The sequence below is a fragment of the Liolophura sinensis genome, chromosome 1, assembly GCF_032854445.1.
Source record: "Liolophura sinensis isolate JHLJ2023 chromosome 1, CUHK_Ljap_v2, whole genome shotgun sequence".
NCBI classification, from domain to species: Eukaryota; Metazoa; Mollusca; class Polyplacophora; order Chitonida; family Chitonidae; genus Liolophura; species Liolophura sinensis.
In genome coordinates, this window is record NC_088295.1 from 20,998,414 (window position 1) to 21,019,740 (window position 21,327).

Consider the following 21,327-nt stretch of genomic DNA (forward strand, 5'->3'; position numbering starts at 1 on the left):
ATAACAAAATTTACGTTTTACGTGCTTTCCCCCTCCTCTGATTTTGAATTTTCCCGTCAAAAGTCGTAAATAAACTGTATCTTGGTTCTGGTATGTTCTCACCCCCATAATGGCAGAAATACTGTCAGAGCAGTCTTAACCCTATCTCATTTAGTCATTATTTCCCTGCAGGGTTTCACTCTTCAGTACAGGTAATAATTTCATCACCGTCTATGCACTTCTCACACAACAATTGTTGTTGTCAGTTTTTCTGGTGTGCAGCGCCAGGGGAATGCAGTATGTCAAACTCTAACAAGACACCATACACTTGCTGTTCCTAAGGGCTATAGCTGTGTGCAGAGGGTGATCTCTTACAGGCATAGCAGCTTATCCCCCTGTACAGGTCAAACTCAGTCACCTGATCAGCAGGTTTGCGCCTACTCACTGGTAATAAAAAAAAAAAAACCAACACCACTATCATGTTACCTTCATAATTATGGCGGGACAAGGTAGTGAATAAAATCTGAGAATAGACCTGATGTAAGAGAGACCTAGAGTAGGTCAGACAGTACTGCAGACCACACAAAGACCTCATCTAAATTTAAGAAGTGATGTTATTAACCTTATCCACCAGGAACATCATTTCTATTCTATAACCCTGCCCAAAACAACTAATGTGGGTAATAAGAAATTAAGTAAGAAAAATTCGCCATTTTCACCCCCATATGATGCACACGTAGCCTTACAAGATCCTGGAGTTGTTTTAAATATCCACACCAGACGAAACTAATGCTTCTAAACAGAAGGGGTACCTGCCAATATGGTCACTGATTTCAGTTCAAACAAGCATCAAATGCAGCTGTTGGAAATAGTATATGAATTGTTTTGAACGGTGAAACACTTGTAGGTACAAGTACGCTTGTAATCTTTGACAATGACCCACTCGTCATTGTGAAATGTGCCCACCGCTGCCATGTGTTGTTTACATGTCGTCTAGCACACACTGTTTAGTGCATATGTTCAATCTGGTTGTGTCATAATTACCCTCACCATGAATCAAAATACTAAGTCACAAATCGTCCGCCATAAGATTGGTTGTCATACCTAGACACTCAAGTGTTCTCATGACATTGCAGACTATAAGTTGAACAGGAAAGTTGAACACTTAACTCCACTAGTGCTGACTGGCAGTACACCGTCTCATAGGTCAACTGGACCATGCCTGGTTCTATATGAGAACCAGGCTCCAGGATCAGAAAGTCTAAGTCAAAACTTCAAATCACTTTAAAATTGTTATTTCTTACATAACAAGATCAAAATATCGCTTGAGAACGTAAATTCTGAGTAAGTTATTGTAAAAGTATAATGAACGAAATTTTGACTTAAGTGTAAGATTGTTTTGTGTTCCCGCGGTTAAGCTATAGTCTACACTGGTTACATATGTTTAATCTTTCTGTGACGTCATTATGTCACAACAGCTTTCTCCGAAGATGGAATTAAATTAACGATGTCACGAGAAGTTCTACCATTTCACCTGGCATGTGATATCTAACCATGCATTTCAATCAACGAAAACATCCCATTTCACAATAGACCAGTCCGTTCTATTTACATCTACATCATCGGACAAGTGTATTGCATTCCCACAACAGGAAGTCAAACATGAGTCTTTGATCGTCTTTTTATATAATACCAAAATGGAAGAGGGGACTAACTGTGAGAGTTCACAACTACCATCATAAACTTTAATTTCGAAATAATTTTAAGTTGGTGCAGGACACAATGGAATGAAATTAAAGATGTCACATTATTGAAAAAGTTACACGTTATTTACATGGCCATTCTGTCCTATACTAAACAGTCTGTCCCTATCAAATTCTGTTTGGTGCAGGCCACTGCCCTCATTCGGATACTTTTTTTACGACTTGAACTTATCAATACATACACATAAAACTTGACTGTATATACTTGTATATATATATGTAGGAATCAGAGAAAAGAAAGCCCTGAATATTTCAGCCCAGAGCACACATTCTGTTCAAACAGCTCTTCAGCACAAATAACGTCCTACTGAACAGTTTTATAGTAAGGGACATGTAGGCTTTTGGATTTACATGTGTAATGAGCCATGACTCACTGGGACTGGCTTTACATTTTCTGACAATAGTGTACCATGTCAGTGTTACAAAAATCCTACACACAAATTCAGGCAATGCAGAAAAATCACCACAAGCAATGACTTATTAATCGAGTCCCTCAATTTGACATAACTACCTGATAACAATCCTTTCATATCAGTTTACATTGTGATAATGCCACCATTTTTCTCTGGAAATAAGAACGACTCATTTGTGTTGTTCTAGATCAATGATGACAGCACAGAAGGGTTTCTGTGTCGGGTGTAAACTTTACAAAAACAATAAAAAAATCAGGCAGTAATTGAGAAATTCTAGAAAATCAATGGATAATTTGATTTGCCTACAGAATTAAACCAGATGGCCTTCTCATCTGATCTGTCTGCATTTCCTGCTGATTTTCTTCCAAGTAACTATTCAGATTGCTTCTGTTCCCTCAAAGAAAACAAAATACTACATGAGGCCTGCTGCCAAATCTTTGTATGCTCAAAATCTGGATTTGTAATTCTGAAGTTATTATCTGAGGTTACAATACTGAACATGAAACACTGCTTGCACACCTCGACAGTCCCATGGCTACAAATTAACATTTCTACATGTAACTGATCATCATAATGTATATGTAGGGTCTGAGTTTTATGTTGTACTCAATCATTTTTCAATCATATGACGACGTGGAGTCATCAGTTGCACGTACTTATACTGCGTCTTCTTGCAGAAAGGCAAGTGAATGCCGTCACTGAAATACCATGTCGAAGACACACTTCTCAGTGCTGAGTGCCAAGTGCAGCAGCAACGAGTACCATTTTCAGCAGTCACAGGGTAACAATAATAATAATAATAATAATAATGACTTAACAGATGGATGACTAGGTGGACATACCCTGTAAGTTGCTGGAACAGCTGTACAAACAGAATATGCATATTTGTCACCCATTATTTTTTTTTATTTCATTGTTGTTTAACACCATATTCAAGAATGTCTGATAGTAGTTGGTTTTACGTGGGAAGGAAACCTGGGTAGCAGGGGGTTCACCATCCATCGTTGGTGCCACAATGGTGGAAGACAATTAACCATAAAGGAACAAGAGTTGTTGATAGACTGTTGTCACCAAAGCCTGATGACCAACAAGAGCATTAAGATATACATGTACATCTATCATTAAGACATCATTTTGAAATGTCATGTCTGCTGAGTCATTATTCTGTCTGATATAGGGAAAATCCTGGAAATGTGTCATTTTACACACTGTAATTTAGACAAGACAAAGCTCTCCCTTAACACATTACCCTTCATGTCAAAGATTACTTATACATATGAGTGGTGTTTCATGCCATTTTCATTAGTTTTTCAGTTATGTAATAGCAGCCAGGCTTATGAGTAGAGGAAATGTATCACAGATCATGTAACCACCATTATCACTATTGGTGAATGTAGGTCCAACCCAAAATAATAAAAATAGATTTGGTAGCAAGGCTACCAAACAGCTCACCTGTAGGAGACACATGAGCGTAAAACTTCAGGACAAGGCATAAATTGCCTTAACATGGATTCTACTACCTAAAACTAGGACACTTCATAGAGATGTGATGATCAGGAATCCTTCTGTAATTTACAGTCACTAAAAGAAATACAGGGCATCAACTCAATGGAAAATCCCTTTGCGTTATTGTGCCTTATACGTGTTTTGTCTGGAATACCTTCTGTTTTAAGGGTTTGAAGAAGCACATATAGAATAGCGCAGACAAACAAAATTTAATGAATAACAACCAAATAGCAACTAAATAAATAGAATGCCAGATACAAGTGGCTGGAACCGTAACTCCCTGACAGACCCCCTGAGAGTTGAGGATTGACTCAGAGGATTATGATCACTGATTTGGGTCTGACAAGCTGAGCTGGGCACTATAGGGAGGCATATAACAAATATTCACAGCCTTGCAGCTACATGTGTGTATGAACTGGGAAATTACACTGTTAATCCTAATTCAGGGTCCCTCATTTACAGGGTCTGAACTACACATACATTAAGACCTAAGGCACATGTAATTACATACTTAATAATACTGAAGACTTAGTTTCATGCCCTCAAGTGACAGGAAGGCATAAAATACATTATATACATGTACAATTATCTCAGAGAAATACACTATTAAAATACAGCATTCATTACTGTCATGTACACAAACTATATTTAACATAAAGCCACTGCAATACACACAAAGCCTGGAATATGTCGAAATGAATAATCTTATAATGACGTAAGAAAGGTAGGATATGTTGACCAAAGATCACAAATTTGTAACAAATATACTATGCAGTTTTGTACTGATGTCAGACTAAATCCATATCCAATGAGAATAGGTTGTTTTGACATACAAAGAGTACACCACAAAAAGGCATCTTCAGCCTTTCAACAATCAGTCATCCTATTGGTGGGCAAATGAGGACTCAAGGAAGTGCAATGTCTTGTACTCCAAAAATTCCATATGCAAAGTGAGCAATGACAATATCTTACATATGTTCCTTAGCTCTGGACTTAATGACTAGACGAATACTACATGCAGTTACACGGTGTGGCAGGGGGGGGGGTTTATATGTGGACACAGCAATCTAGAGGGAAGGCTGTAAACACAAATTATGAATGTAACAATTAACACGAATAGTTCTTACTTAATCAGAGTCATTACAACTGATAGCTGTCTAGTCTGCAAGCATGTCATATTTGTGTCACAGGGAAATGCTGTATAACCTATTATACAATCGTGACCTTATCAAGACTCAATGTGGTCTAAGAGATGCGTGTACATGTATGTATATATATATAGACACGCACATTGCACTACATGTTGATGTACAGTCTACTGATGCATCCTAATTTAGGTCACAAAAACACATTAACTCATCCCATAATTAAATTCAAAGGTGTGTATCTAAAGACCCCTAGGTTATTTGAAATCACATGACACAAAAGTGTTATGTAGTCAACTAATGTTCATAGTATTCAACAAGCAAATACTTTATCCTAACTAACTTGGTGACGACTAAATCTGAACAGAATTAGAGCCTCTAAAAGCAACATTGGTACATATACACAGCAAAGCTTAATAAAGTTGATTTTCTCTGCGAAGGCCTTAGGAAAGATCAGTTTCAATGTAAACGGACTGACCTACCTTCAATAAATAAAAATATTATTATAACATAATGTGAAACATGAACGGTAAACTAAAGATGGCAACCAAAATTATTCACCAGCTAGAATCAAATCAGATTTGGTTTTAAAAGCCTGTCAATGGTTCAATAATAAAGAGCAAAGGACTCCTTATGATTTTATCACAGCAAAGATACCAAAGGCAGCTACCAACAAAATGTGAAGATGCCAGTAGCTCTTTTCAAGGTTTTTCCAGCAAAGTTGTACACAAGGTTAAAATCATGTATCTGCCAGTTCCAAGAACTTCAATGAGAAATCAGGTGCTCTTAAGCTGCAAGCAATAAATCTTTACCCACCAGGCTCTGTTACATTCTGGTAAATGATAGACACAGCCTGGTTTTGTAAAACCACTTAGATTAGGACTGATGAAGGCAGAGTAGCAGAAGACCAGCACCAATCAATACGCTTAGGGTTAGGCTGTCTGGAGAACCCCTTTGCCCAGATCCCTTATCAACATCAACAAATCAATGGCCTCCATGAGCCGACCAGAACATGGGAACAGCTAGTAATTCTGACCACATTCCATCTGGATCAGAAGAGGCCGGTTTGTCTGCACAGCTGATCACACCAGCTGGTCAATAACAGCTAAAGGATCTCAGAACTAACTGATGACCACTGATTAAAGAGCAGAACCAGGGAAAACATCAGAAGCAATATGATCTCATCTTGCTGATGGAGTTTAATATCTTGGTCTTCAAGGGGGGTGACACAAGCAGTTGTAACATTTGGATACTAGCTGATGGATAGAGGTATTCTTAGTAAGCCTGAGGTGTCAACACACGTTGGAAGAAGTCCTTGCATTGATGTAGGATGATATGGATATACATAGGGTCTCCAACTCATGACCCTGTAATATCAAATTTAATAATGAGATCCTCGAAACAAAGAAAATTTTGTAACTCTCGTTTAATGAATTTGATACTACAGCGCCTTGAGTTGGAGGATCATTTTATCATGTACATGAAACAGTGAGATAAAAAAAGTACAAAACCATGCCTCTAAACAGGGAGATTAGATTGTCTTGCGTTTTCGTGCGTGAGAATGCTAGCTGTAATGCGCCTAAACATACCAGACAAGAATATTCATACACTTCAGAGCCAACATCAGTTTTACTTATCTATGGTTATACAGTCAACATATCTTGGATGTTTGCACTCCATGAAGATAACAAAGTTACGTAGTAAAACAAAGTAGTTTGATGCCGGTGGAGCATTTGATTGGCTGATTTTTATCACTGAACTGTCAATGTTGACAAAAGACGGATACAATAGTTATCCCACCTCGTTCATCCCATGTTCTGGATCACATTTATGGGATAAACTATTTATGTAGTTTAGCTGTAACTCAACATGGGTTGAAGGATATTATCACCAAGGATCTGTTCTTCAAACTGTCGGGGACATCAAAGAAGGACTCGGAATGGCATTGGAATGAAATTAGTATGTGGATCCAACTATGACAGCACATTAGTGAGCTCATGCTCCATAACTGTAGATTGCCATAGATGAGATCTCAGCAATTTGGGTCATCTAGAGATGGGTCTGAAGGTTACAGATCCGTGAAAGTGACTTGCTGAATACATAACAGTTTTAAAAGGTTACCCCAGCACATTAGACGAGTGTCCAAATGCTGCTTACCCTAGGGAAGGGGGCTCCATGACCTCAGAGTGCCATAGATGGATTACTAAATAGACATTCAAAGTTGTAGCACCAAGACATGGGGTTTAAAGAGTAAAGAAGCGCAATTGTTAAAGCAAATTTAATTGCTGCCCTGAGTTGTATAGTGCATGGGGGTGGGAGGTGGGGGGCAGAGTTTTATCAGGGATGGGTAACATTCCAGCCACTCATTAGAGTTAAGTATTGCCTCACGGTGGTACATTATCGGTAAATTGAGTAATTACTACACAAGCCCATACAACAGATCTCAGTCGCTGCCCATGACTCACTCTGACTAGCCTTTCAACGTTACTAGTATCTACCATGCCATACTAGTGAATATTTGGGGTGTCAACTGATAAAGGATGTTTTCTAAATAAAGAATTTTGGTCAGTTTTTAATGCATTGCTGTAACTTCCACCTTCAGGTATGGCTGCTCAGGTCAAGCCACTGGGAATATACCACCTGGGGTTATCCCTCTGAACTTCCCTTCTCACACCAACAGACATTCAGATACCAACAAGATAAAGCAACACTCGACCTGTATTCTCACCAGCTGGTGAAATGAGCTGTACTTACTTATATTTACTCATCACATATAGTCCTGATAATCTACAAACATCTCTGTAAATGTACATACATGTCATGTTTTAATTGCCAGAAATTAGAAATACTACATAAGTTAAGATAACTCATTTAACGAACAAAGCCATTCTCTGTGTGATGTTACACAGAAAATCCTGCAATAAAGTAGCTGCTGTTTGTATCACAACTGCCCACCTTCCGTTAACTGTCTTGAACACTACATACAGACAACCATAGGGTGAAATCCTGTCAATAGTAGGCTTGATAGTTCTAACTACATGCTTTCAATGGAAAATAACACTTAATTAAAAGCATGAAAATTTGATACTAATCTGGAAACTAAGAACTGATACCAAATCAACCCAAAAACTCGAACACATGAATCGGATCAATACATATAGCACTGTAGTGGTGAATTTTATAATTTACAGTAATTAATATGCCCCAAGTGCACCAAAGATGGGTTGAGCTTTATATGTGTGCAAAACCTCAGCTAAATACATGTACATGCCACATTTTTGAGATACTATCCCCAACATTTACTTTTACATTGATTCTAATACACAATACAATAAGTCATGAATTTTATAATTTACAACAATTAAAACGCACAATGTGCATTAATAATGGAACATCCCCTTGTGTTACTTTACTCTACATGTCGGCAAAACCTGAGCTTGATACATTTTGAGGCACCACCCCTAACACTGCTCTTCCTGTCATTGAATGTTGACACTGAAGTTCTGGGTACGACACAAGCTAAGCGGTAAAAATGACATTTTTTTTTACCCTTGTCCATGCCACAGAATATCGCCATGTGAAACTGACGCTGGATCACTAAGACCATCCAGCAGCCTGAGGCCATGTGTCTGCAGCAACACGTGTGGGGAAAATGTCAGTGTTCAATCAGGGATAAACTGTCTACACAAGCTTTCATGTGAGTCCTGCTAAACTGCAGCCTACAGCACAAAGAATCTGTGTTATAAAGAAGTAAACTGTAATTCATATCAAGATCAGTCCACTAGCATTAGCATATAGAACAAAGAAACTTTTACGTGTCACAAGCTGGAATACAATGACTTGGGTGATAACTTGCTTTTTCTGTTATTAAGCAGTATGCTTATTGGAATGTTAGACACCTTCATGTACAAAGTTGTACAAGAACAGGGCCTGTGGATCAGCATTCTAGATGAACTGGCAAGGTGAGAGCCTCCAACCAGGATTAGAGAGCTAAGGTTTGCACTTCATAAAACAAACAACACAGCTTGTGTTTGATCAATTTGTACACATGACACATATGTACAAAAAAAAAACTACCACATTTTAATCCTCCATATAAAACTGTTTTCCTTGAGAAAGTTTAGTATTTGTCTGTGTTCCTTCTCTACATGACGCATGCATGGAGAGCTTAAACAGTTCGCTAGTCAGTGCAGTTTTCTCACATCAAATTGAATATGGCCTTCAAGCACACTGTTGTCTGGAGCTGCTAGCATTGCACTTCTTTTTTTCCATTCTGGCCAAACTAATCATGCTCCAGAGATGATGACCAGGCATCTACACCTGCCAATGATCAACCAGACCAGAGCGGAAGTATGCTTTAGTGCGTTCTTAACGACAAAGCACAAAACCAAGTATCTGTCAAGCTGAAGTGTTTTGACTTCTCATTAATGTGTTCAGTGATACCTACTATGCATGACCTGGCAGTAACTGGGAGGTAACCTCTGCTAATGGCTTACAATGTACTCCTAGCTTCTGGGTTAGGACTAGTTTTTCCTGCTACACTGACATTTAATTTGCATAGGGAAGGAGAATAACACTTTTCATCAATGTAGATAAGATCTTATCTATTGCAGTCTGCGTTTACACATTACAATAACATCTACATAAATACCTTTTTCTTTATATTTACTTGTTTACTTGATTGCGTTTTTATGTTACTCTCTGTATTTCACATACATAAGAATCATTACAGACTGAGGAATTCAGGAATATGGGTGGAGGAAATCCCCACCTTTAAGCTGCAGCCAAACCACTGGGAGCTTAATCAAGGGCACATCAGCCTGATGAAAAGCACATTAGCCTGATGAAGGGCACATCAGCATGATCAAGGGCACATTAGCTTGACCAAGAGCATATTAGCCTAATCAAGAGCATATTAGCCTAATCAAGGGCACATTAGCCTAATCAAGAGCACATTATTTTGATCAAAGGCACATTAGCCTAATCAAGGGCACATTAGATTGACCAAGGGCACATTAGCCTGATCAAGAGCACAATAGCTTGATCAAGGGCACATTAGTTTGATCAAGGGCGCATTAGCCTAATCAAGGGCACATTAGTTTGATCAAGGGGACATTATCCTGATCAAGAGTACATTAGCTTGATCAAGAGCACATTAGCTTGATCAAGGGTACATTATCTTGGTCAGGGGCACATTAGCCCGATCAAGAGCACATTAGCTTAATCAAGGACACATTATCTTGTTTAGGGGCACATTAGCCTAAACAAGGGCACATTAGCCTAATCAAGAGCACATTAGTTTGGTCAAGAGCACATCAGCTTGATCAAGGACACATTATCTTGTTTAGGGGCACATTAGCCCAAACAAGAGCATATTAGCTTCATCAAGGGCGCATTAGCCTAATCAAGGGCACATTAGCCTAATCAAGAGCACATTAGTTTGGTCAAGAGCACATCAGCTTGATCAAGGGCACATTATCTTGGTCAGGGGCACATTAGCTTGGTCACAAGCAACACAGCGGAATGATTCAGCAAGGACCCCTAACAGTGACTAACATACACTTACCCCATAGTCATATACTTACTGCTGCATTACACATGTATATGCAATCTACCTGCTTTCATGAGTATTGTTATCAGGTTGTTCTATGATGTCCCCAAATTTTACTCTACTTAACAAAACTTTCATCTTCATGTTGACATGCTAACTGTATGCTCCTGGACTTTCCAACTATTTCAAATGCCAGTTTATGGAACCTGGTTGAGCTAATACACGCACATTTAGTCAATAATTTCACATTAGTTGACAAGTCATTTTCCTGAACATGACAAAGCACCTTCATTACGTCAAAATAAGCATGCAGTATGTTACTGATGAAGAGTTTTAATACTTACCCTTCTTTAAAATTGCGCCTACTGAAGCAGTCCGATTCCCCTGTAGTTTGATCCACCAAGCAGATCTGGTGTTTGCCACATTTTTGTTTACATGCTGTGCCTATAACCAAAATATAATATGCGAGTCATAACAGTCATTGCTATGTAAAAGATTGAATACTGTGCATGCATATCAGCAAAATGTATGGCATGGTGTATAAAATTGTTAATCAGCATTGTGTTGGGCATCATGTAGAAAAGTTATATATCAGGGAAGTGCAAGAAATGATGTAAAAAGTTGTGTCACCTGAATGTATAGCATGATGTTTATTAGCTTACAGTTAGTTTTAAACTTTTAAATTGACCTTTTCCTCATTTAAAGGAGAACTCAACATATTTTCACACTAAATTTTCCTTGAACACAATATTTATGCTATATCAGTCTGTAAACTGCATTTAAAAAAAAACTATTATGTTAACTAGTTCCATTTACAAATGCCATCAAAGTTGAACCCTCTGCTCATCTCGTCGACCCCAGAGCCTTGGCCAGGTGACGTCATGCCGTGAACGATATGTATTGAAAAGCCCTGCAAAGCGTAGTCAACATGCATTGGGCTTGAAGTATATCAAATGGAAATAGCCATTGGTAACACATAGAAATGTCAATTTAAAATTTGTCTGGGTTCCTGTTACAAGCTTCACGGGACGGCATGCTATGGAGTATCACCTGTAGTCTAATGGCTATTGTGGGACAAAGGCTAGTGGCTCTCTACAGTTCATGTTACTGCCTGCTGTTTCAAATAACCAAGTCGCTGAACAACTTCTGCATGCATGGTGTGAAAATCCGGACGTCATGTCCGTTTGCGGGGGTATTATAGGCTCGTCCTTTGGCCTTTTCTTTTAGAAGTTATGGCTGAATGAGCAAGTCTCGTACGACTACGATTGAGTTTCCTGTATTCAAAAGGCATTTCAGACAAGATCTGGTCCATGTTTTGTAAATCTGTGCCATTTTTAGGCCATGTATATAACTTTACAGTATCCTGTGTTGTGTTACGGCAGTCCGCAATCCACACTTGGGCATGGAATAATCTTGAAATTATCTGTAAAAGTATAGCCACTGTTTCCTTCTGTCTGTGTTGTACACCGAGAAGACCAAGATGTCTGCGGTGAATGTACTGCTGTGATGCCACAAGGTTAACCAACGCTCGATCGTAGCGGAGTAGATTTTCTGATGATTGATAACCAAATTAAGCTGTTTTTCTTCTGTTTTCGACATTATAAATGCTCAGAATGGATTCAGGGGACATCAAAGTATCTGTCTGCAATGTGGAAGGTTCATTGCTGGGGGTCTACTTCAAAGCTGAAGTAATCTGCCGACAGAACTGATCTTAAAGTTCACAAAGTCTTTCAAAATTCTAATTTAAATTTACTATATAAGGGTTTAGTATTATCAAATATAGCAATGAGAGAGCAGGCTTGAAAGCAAACTCTATCACAAGCCCTTATACTGTACACAGAAAATCTTACAGAACACGGCTTCATGTATGCACCTGCATATATGCATGTAAATGTATCTACTGAAATAATGACTTCGCCTATCTTTGTTTTAACATCTAAATAACTTTGAACAAATATAAACATCCCTGAAGAAACTTACTTTTAGTTTTGGTGTATCGGGTCATCTTCATCCACTCATCCTTGTACACAGTGTGTGGGCTTTCACCCTAAAATGTAGCAAACCATCACAATTTTAATATTGATCAGTTTCAACATTTTACTATACATATTACATACATAGGCCTGCAATTACATGTGTCCTGTACAGAAGGACAGTTTGTTAACTTGACATAGAGTGTTAAGATCCAGGCTGGGTCATGTATATACTGAGCTATTTCAGGACACCCCACCTCTCTTCCCTGCTTAGTTGCCCGACCTCTCTACAAAAAATGTTCTCTGGCATACAAAAATCTTTGTAAATATGAAAAGATTTTAAAATCTTCGAAGAAACAAAAAACACCTGAAAAACAATTTAAACTGCACTTTCACCTTCAGAGCAATGCACCAGTGAAGCTTTTGGCACAACTTGACAAAGAGAGAGATGAGTCATACGTGTAGGTATGACAGGTTTTGTTCTCATACTGGTGCTGGTAGTTTAGACCAGATGATCGTCTCCAGCAACTAGGCACACGCGAGGTTCACGCCCAGATGAAAGGGAAGCCTTACAAACTCAATACTGAGAAATATCTGCATGTACATGAAGGTGTTCAGGTTCATTGGAAGTGTATGTCATAGACAGATCCCTTTGTGATAATAGTAAATTACAAACTGACAGTGCAAATTTAATTTCTCTGGGGGAGAGTAAGTCATCTGGAAAACAAGACTTCCCTTGGACTATTTCTTGGTTTAATCTAACCATTTAACACAAAACTAATTACACTTCATAGAAGCAAACTGCAAAATCAATTTTATCAGCTACAAAAGTTTTGTGGAACAATTCAACACAGCCAGAGAGAGAAGTGTCTATTCATTTCTCTCTACAGGAAACAATGAGACGGGCTTTTTTGGCTACAAATCAAGGTGAACTAGTTTAACTGTTAAAGAAAATATTACAAAAACGACTGAACCACAACATCAGACAAAACTAAAACTGTACTCATCATGCGGACGCAACAAAAATTATACAAATGTTCGGCCCCACTACTTTTTTTTTTTTAATTTATGTAATCAGTGTTTTACATTGTACTCAAGACTACTTCACTTATACAATGGCAGCCAGCATTATGGTGGCAGGAAAGTGTGTGAAATATACTTTGGAGAACAATTCAGATAACTCTTTACATCATTCATAATCAATGATATAATACCTTTTGCAAACAAAACTAGAAAAAAGCAGAAACGAGAGGAAATTTTCTGACATAACAGGTCAGACATTTTAATAGTGTTTTTAGGACTCCTAAATAGTGAAGGTACATGTAATATGATGGTATTCCAGTAAACTGGTGCACATGTGAACAAGGCTGACTGGGGTACTCAGGTGTTGCTGAGTGCACATATCTCCTGACACAGACTGGCCTGGGAACCAACTGGGTTATCCCACAACCTCACCACAATCACATGTGCCTAGATGCTCATCCTGCTCATTATCAGGCCAATACAACTTAACTCCTTATCCCCAAAAACAGCAAGACACCAGCATATGCCGCAGTTTATGTGTCTCAAAATTACCTGTATAGACTCATACAGACATCCTCAAAATGAAATTCTCTTACTACGCATTTTCACACATCAATTTATGAATGTGATCACACATCAGTACTGTACATGTACTACTGATGTTCAGTGGATATGGATACAGTGCAGAAAGCCAAGGACAGTTTGTTCCTTGTATGCATTTCCTAAACCATCACGCCAAATGACACGTGCATCAACAGATCATGTTTGTCCTGAAATGTGCTCATCTTTAAATAAGACATTACACTGAATACAGCTTTCAGGGGAATAGTAAACCAAAGGTTCACAATGGAGTTGCCTGCACCAGGCTGTTTGGAATGTAAGCTGTTGTTTATGTTTGTCTAAGATGTGGCAGCCAGGAAGCAGGTTGTATTGTGAGCCCGAATTTCCCCTCCTGATCAATGACGTTACACGGTCTTCAGATGGGGAAGTAATCCCCTAACTCAAACAGAAAAACAAGTCGGAGTATCCGAGTGTGTTGACATTACAGTTCTGATTACCCCCGATGTAACACCCCCTACATCACCCTGTGTTGCAACACACAGCTCTTTTCTATCCTTTCATAAACTCTCCTCACCGAGTTCTAAATGCTCTTACACATACAGGTTTTTCCCATTCCAGGTTTGGTAGTCTTCTCACCTAATCTACCATACAAGCCATGCCAGCAGCTTTCATATAACATGTATAATGATCATTTATGGACAACATCACACACATTCATGGACAACATCACACACATTTATGAACATCATACACATTTATTGTCAACATCACACACATTTATGGACATCACACACATTTATGGACAACGTCACACACATTTATTAAATTAAACCTACACTCTGTAAGACAACCAGTTGGTATAACATAGGCCAAAATAAACGGAAAGCTTATTCATCATAAATAGATGTTTTATTATTTGAAACAACAGACAGGAGATTATTGTCTCTGAAGGGTAAACCGGCAATGGAAATAAAATGACTAGCCCGTGTACCTTTCTTTTGGGTTAATCCCTTGACAGAGAACTGATTAGCCTAAGTGTAAAGATTAATGACTTAACACAGCTTACTCCAAATTCTAGAGAACACAGATCTATTCATAAGCTTTTATCACAATACTGTTTTGTTACTGCATTATTGTGGGAAGTTCCACTTTAATTATCAACTTATCTTCACCATATGAAGACAACTACCTGAACTTTGTGAATATTAAAAATAAAAACACGACTGTCTTGACCGCTGACAGGCTAAAGAGGCCTTAAAATCTTCACCATATGAAGACAAATACCTGAATTTTGTGAATATGTAAAAAAAACTGCTTATTTTGACCCCTGGGCTATTCATTACAAGACACCTAAATTAAAAGATCATATTTATACTTCCTACTGATCATATATACACATGTAGATATATAGGGAGGGGAAAATATCCATAGGGGAAAATGTTCAGGAAGCGGGGAAGTCCTACATTCATTTTATGGGTACCACTATTTTTGTGCAACTCCTTTAACTGCACAACAGCACTCTCCAGGCAACCAAGTATGGCCATATATAATCCCTGTCTACCTCCTTTCCCTCATGCACTGTCATGAGAGGGCCACTCTAGTTCCGGCCACCAGAGATGTTGACAGAGGTCAGAGGGTGAGCCATCTACAGTCTCTGGGCCCCCCTACTACCCATGTAATGGACAGAAATGTGTTCTGACGACCTCAAGCTACAGCCACCCCACAGGTATTTACACTACCTGACCTGTACACCTAACACAAGAGCAGGACACAAAACAAGGAAATGAAGCGTGGTTAGACCGACAACGACAGATCATGAATACCTGCTGGACTTAGTGAGACTCGACATCTTATTTCACATGCCCGATCCATATGTACACGTATATTCAACTAGGTATATTTGATAGAGACATTCAGTCTATTCAGTTTGCTTAGTACTGTATATTCAAACACGAAGGTACCATAGACCTGCTTCATCTAATACATGTACTTAAACATGAGCTAACATTCGCAGTTTTGAAGAACAAAAAAGCTTTCTACAATGCAATTAACAATGCACATGTCCTCCAATCTGTTTAAACCAGTCCACCACAGAACAAAATAACAAAGCACATGTCCATCTCTCCATCAGTTTAAACCAGTCCACCACAGACAAAATAACAATGCACATGTCTCCTGGCAGTTTAAACCAGTCCACCACAGAACAAAATAGCAATGCACATGTCTCCTAGCAGTTTAAACCAGTCCACCACAGAACAAAATAACAATGCACATCTCTCCCATCAGTTTAAACCAGTCCACCACAGAACAAAATAACAATGCACATCTCTCCCATCAGTTTAAACCAGTCCACCACAGAACAAAATAACAGTGCACACTCTCTCCCATCAGTTTAAACCAGTCCACCACAGAACAAAATAAGAATGCACATCTCTCCCATTAGTTTAAACCAGTCCACCACAGAACAAAATAACAATGCACATGTCTCCCATCAGTTTAAACCAGTCCACCACAGAACAAAATAACAATGCACATCTCTCCCATCAGTTTAAAACAGTCCACCACAGAACAAAATAACAATGCACAAGTCTCCTAGCAGTTTAAACCAGCCCAGCACAGAAAAAAACCTCCATAATTTTGTCACAATGGCTCAAAACTTGAACCTGATCTGCTACTGCTCAGTCCTCAATTCAATATAACCAAAAACTTTAAAAAAGATATCTGGAAAACATTCAAATACAAAAACAGGACAAAAAACTGATCATGATTTGTCAAAAATGAAGGAAATGACATGATACATGATCTGTAATTTGTTGTGGTGAAACCATATGCCAGTACCATGTTTCACTTCAATACAATATACTGTTACGAAAATAGTCTGGAAAACTGTTTAGTGTTTAGTACATAAACAGCCATACAAGGGGTAAACTTGTAGTCCCCAGTACTAGTGATTTGAAAATAATCTCACATGCATTTTACTGCTGTTGGGAGCTGAGGGCTTGAAGTGAGTTGTGTAGCCACAAGAAGCATGTTAAGAATTTTTAATTCTGCTATACATGTAGTTTCACCTTACTAAAGATCTTAATTCACATTGTGTAAGTCTCCTTTAAACAGGAGAAGGAGCGTCTGCAAACTAGATAAAGTTTGTATTTACCGTGACACATATGCTTATATGCCAAACCATGGAGTGACAAGTGTCTTATGCTCAGTATAAGTGAAAACACTTACGATAAGCTCCTCACTTTGTATCTGACCAACATATATGGGCTTACTTTTCACTTTAGCTTCCTTACTGACATTAAAACACACACAGTGCTTCTTATGGAAATTAAATTTCACAATAAAGTCACACCCAAAACAACCTTTACATGTTTATCAATATTTGTCTCCTCGACATACACATGTACATGTATGGTTACGATTGATTAAACCGGTCAGACAAATTATCCATAAGGGCCTGTTTGGCAGATAAATGCAGCCTGAAAGTCGAAAACTTCACAGTAGGAATGTTCTTGTTTGGGAACAGTATGTAGCCAAACAAAGTTGTCTTACAACATTTTTATTTGGGTTAGTAGATGTTGTAGGCAGACAGTCTGATGGCTGGTTCTATGTGCGCACCACAACAGTGTTATCTGCTCACACATACATAAAGTGTGGAAATCTGATCAGAAGTCATGCCAGCATTCAAATCTTTCAACGGAGAAACAAATCTATAAATATAAATAGAATAAAAACATATTTTTACTACTCTCTACTTTTTTTTTTCAAATTTCTACTTTTTTTTTCTCTTTCAAATTTCTATGTAAACATAAGTGTACCCATGATGACTCCTTATCTTCCCACCCCTACCAATAATGACAATTTCTGGAGGAATGGCACTGATAACTGATTAACTCATTCTAATACTCCAGAAGAGTATGAATTTGTTTTTGGACTTAAACTTCTGTTCATTGCATACCCAGAAAGACTGGTAAACATAGTACCAGTAGTGATACCCTTAAGGGCCAAAGACTAAACCACATTGTTTATGATAGTATTAACTTTGAACTAAAAATGTGAATCTTAAGTAAATGACCGTACATCAGTAATTCCTATATATGCATAAAAAGATCAATTTTCATATGGTTAGGGAATGATGCAGAGGTCAGAAGGCCTATCTCAAATTTAGTCTGGCTATGGGGCATATGAGAGATACGAGTTCTCCAGAGCTTTGCATAGGTGTGCTCGTGCATACACTGGAAGTTTGGGTTGGAAAAACACTTCCTTCGCCCAATGCTCATGTGCGAAGGCTATGCACCGCCAGGGTTTTAACCCCAACTTCTGGTATATGTGTGAGCGCCTCCACGCGGCACTCGTGAGAAATCTTATCTCTTAGGCCCTGAAAGGGGCCAATGTCCCAATGTATGAAGGCACATAAAATTCTGGGGGCTGTTTCTCAAAGGGTAGTAACATTATACCAAAGCGGTGTATGCCTTCAGTATGTGAGGTCATGGTGATTAGGTTGGCGTAATGTTACAACCCCTTTGAGAAACAGTCCCCTGAGGCCCTTTTGGGCCCTACTCCTAAGTTTGAATTAATTTCTTTAAAACAGAAAAAAAAATCCTAACCGATCTACCCTACTTTTTTTAGGCAGCCTCATTGTGAAAGCAAATTCTTCAAGGAACTGACATCACACCCTCTGTCACCCTTAGGCCAATATAAACAGGAACCCCAGCTTAATTTACACCTCCCTGTTTTGGAGCCTAGATTCGTCTAGCTATCAATGTAGTAATTATAAGCAATGATAAAGTGGTAAAGATAACAAAGCGTCGTAGAACCAACTTAGACACTGCGTCTCGTATGAGAAATGAGCTGCTTCAAATCCACACTTTGTTTACACGTGAGAACTTACCACTGGTTTGTGACCGTTAAGATCTTGTTTGCGAAATCGCTTGTGGGGATGCTGGTGGTCGCCATGTTTCACTTTCTCCGCACCAAAACTTTTTCGTTTTTCCCTCCCTGCGGTAGCCACTGTTACCACAGCAAAGAGGAATATCGCAACAAATACCGATCTCATCCCGCCGTACGCGATTTCCAGGCACGTGAAGTTCTGGAACAACAGACCAGGTAAAATGGCTTACTTCTGCTCAGGTTGACACTCTCCTCCCTGTCACCTTATCTTGTTTCCTCCTTAAAGCAGTTGTCAATTTCTCAAGCACACGCCGGGTGAAATTTGGAACAGTCTAGTCTATTACCGGGGTTGATCAGATTGTTTTCACACGACGTAAAACATTTCTTTAAGCTAATGTACGTGTAAAAGTTCGAAAGAAAAATAAATGTTTGAATGTGGTTTACTTAAGGTATGAAAAGAAGATTACAAAGATATCGAATATATATTAACTGGAACAAAAATTCCCTGATATGCCTACCTTTTGAAAACCATAGATGGACTGAACCCGGAATTGACAAGGGAGGTAACTTTTGTCGATGTAGGTTGTCACTTTCATTTTATAAGTTACCTCCCTTGAATCAGATTTCCGCAAGAACACTTTGCTTAAAGGGTACATGACCATGATCTCCAAAACGAACATTACGGTTTAAAGGGAAACTAAAAGAACTCCAAATGTTTATAGGCATATTTTATATTCTCGTCAGTAGTCGGAAATGACATCATCGATGAGCTTACTGGCAACGCGGGACAAGGGTAGCATTCCCCATTTGGACAGCTATTATTTAGGCCTATATCACCGCTGACGTCAATACTACAGGCTATTTAATTTCCCGTTGACCACTGAGGCCTTTAAATTGATGTAGATGAAATTCATTTTCACACCCCGAGAAGAAGACTGAGAAGCTTTTTAGCACAACCTAAACTACATACTAAGGAATGAGGATCAACCCTTTCATGTATCTTTTAAGAGTACCGGTAGTGCTCCTATAGCCTTACATTACTTAGACCTGTGGCATCGGAAGAACAGCGGGTGCTCAACTATCACAGCACATTAGGCGAGGGTCTAGAGGCCAACTTGGCCCCGGAACTAGACTGCCGTACTCTAGATTGAGATCATTTTGGTGCATCGAGAAATGGGGCCTGAAGGGTTCGTAGAGCCGTAAAAGTGACAGGCTGAAAATGAAAAGAGTTAAAAAATGTTACCCTGCATAATAGACGTGGGAGGCTCTCGCGTCCTTACAGATTGCCATAATATACACCTATTCTTGAACGGACATTCAAAGTTATGGCATCGAGACACAGGGTTTAAAGTGTAAAGAACCGTAAAAGCGAGAGACGAGAGTCCAGGGGTCGCCTGGGCCCCTAAGCTCCGCGATCCTACATTGTTGTATACAGACGAGTTTTCATGCCCCGAGGCGTGAGATGTAGTCCAAGTGTAACATTGCATGGGGCAACGACAAATATGAGGCATGCATATTTGGGCCCCCACCTCTTGAAAAGACGAGGTGCCCTGTTCAACTGCCCCCAACCCCTAGTTCCGACACAACTGATAGAGACTTGTCTTCCAATACCGGTAAACGGCCCCGATAGCACGGTTGGTAGAGCGTCCACTTCGGGAACGGTAGATCCATGGTCAATCCTGGGTCGGGTGACACCTAAGACTTTAAAAGAGGAAGTTGTAGCTTCCTCGCTTGGCGTTCAGCAAAAAGGAAATAGTGCAGCGACCGGTTGACCAATATCAGTATAATGGTTCTGGCGGGGCAGCTTACTTGCCTTCGGTAAGGCGTCTCAGTGAAGCAGCACTAGATAAAAAGAGAGGTCGAAATCCGTCCTGCAACAAGGAGGTACATTACATGCACTCTAAGGATTCATTCGTCGTCATGTGACTGAAAAATTGTTAAGTAGGACGTTAACCCCCAAGCACTCACTCACTCCAATACTGGTAGGTGATGATTTCAGTTATTTCGAGGCGGCAGTTTTGTTGTTATTTAAGGCAGCAGGAATTGTACTTTCTGGATATTCGACGGCAATTCTAGTACTGAAAATTGGCTGAAACTACTACGAGTTCCGAACCAGCAACTTCACCATCAGGAATCTAATAACCAGCTATACATGTCAGCCATTGAGGTCTAGATCATTGGAGTAGCGAGCCTCCAACAAAATTAGGACAAAGCTAACAGAACGGTAGTCCGTAACTTCACAACATGGCTGAACCTATCAGACTGCAAACTCAGGATACACAGCACACATTGTAGTGCAGAAAGTTCGCTCAGACTATACGGTGTTTCATACCAGCGACGTCCGTGTCGGACACCCAATCGGTAACAAGACATGTCAAACGTCTTGACCACTGGGCCGTTTTGAAATGCTGGGCTCAGAGAACTGAGTCGTTTCTGATCATCACTGAGAGGTAATGCACGTTCACCGTGAAGTCTACCGGTCAGCTATTGAATGTTTTAGACAGTGGACATTTATTGCTGGCG

The 21,327-nt window shown here is 39.2% G+C and overlaps 1 protein-coding gene across 1 annotated transcript in view; it reads right to left on the reverse strand.

Annotated features, from left to right (window-relative positions):
- The window catches only part of LOC135479196 (LIM domain-containing protein A-like), a 30,374-nt gene extending 11,274 nt beyond the window's left edge, over positions 1–19,100 (reverse strand). The window contains exons 1-3 of the mRNA XM_064758985.1: positions 18,806–19,100; positions 12,338–12,404; positions 10,702–10,801 (exon numbers count right to left, since the gene is read on the reverse strand). Coding sequence (XP_064615055.1) covers positions 10,702–10,801; positions 12,338–12,404; positions 18,806–18,970 — 332 coding nt within the window. The 5' untranslated portion in view covers positions 18,971–19,100. The remainder of the gene's footprint in view (positions 1–10,701; positions 10,802–12,337; positions 12,405–18,805) is intronic.
- Between the last annotated feature and the right edge of the window lie 2,227 nt (positions 19,101–21,327).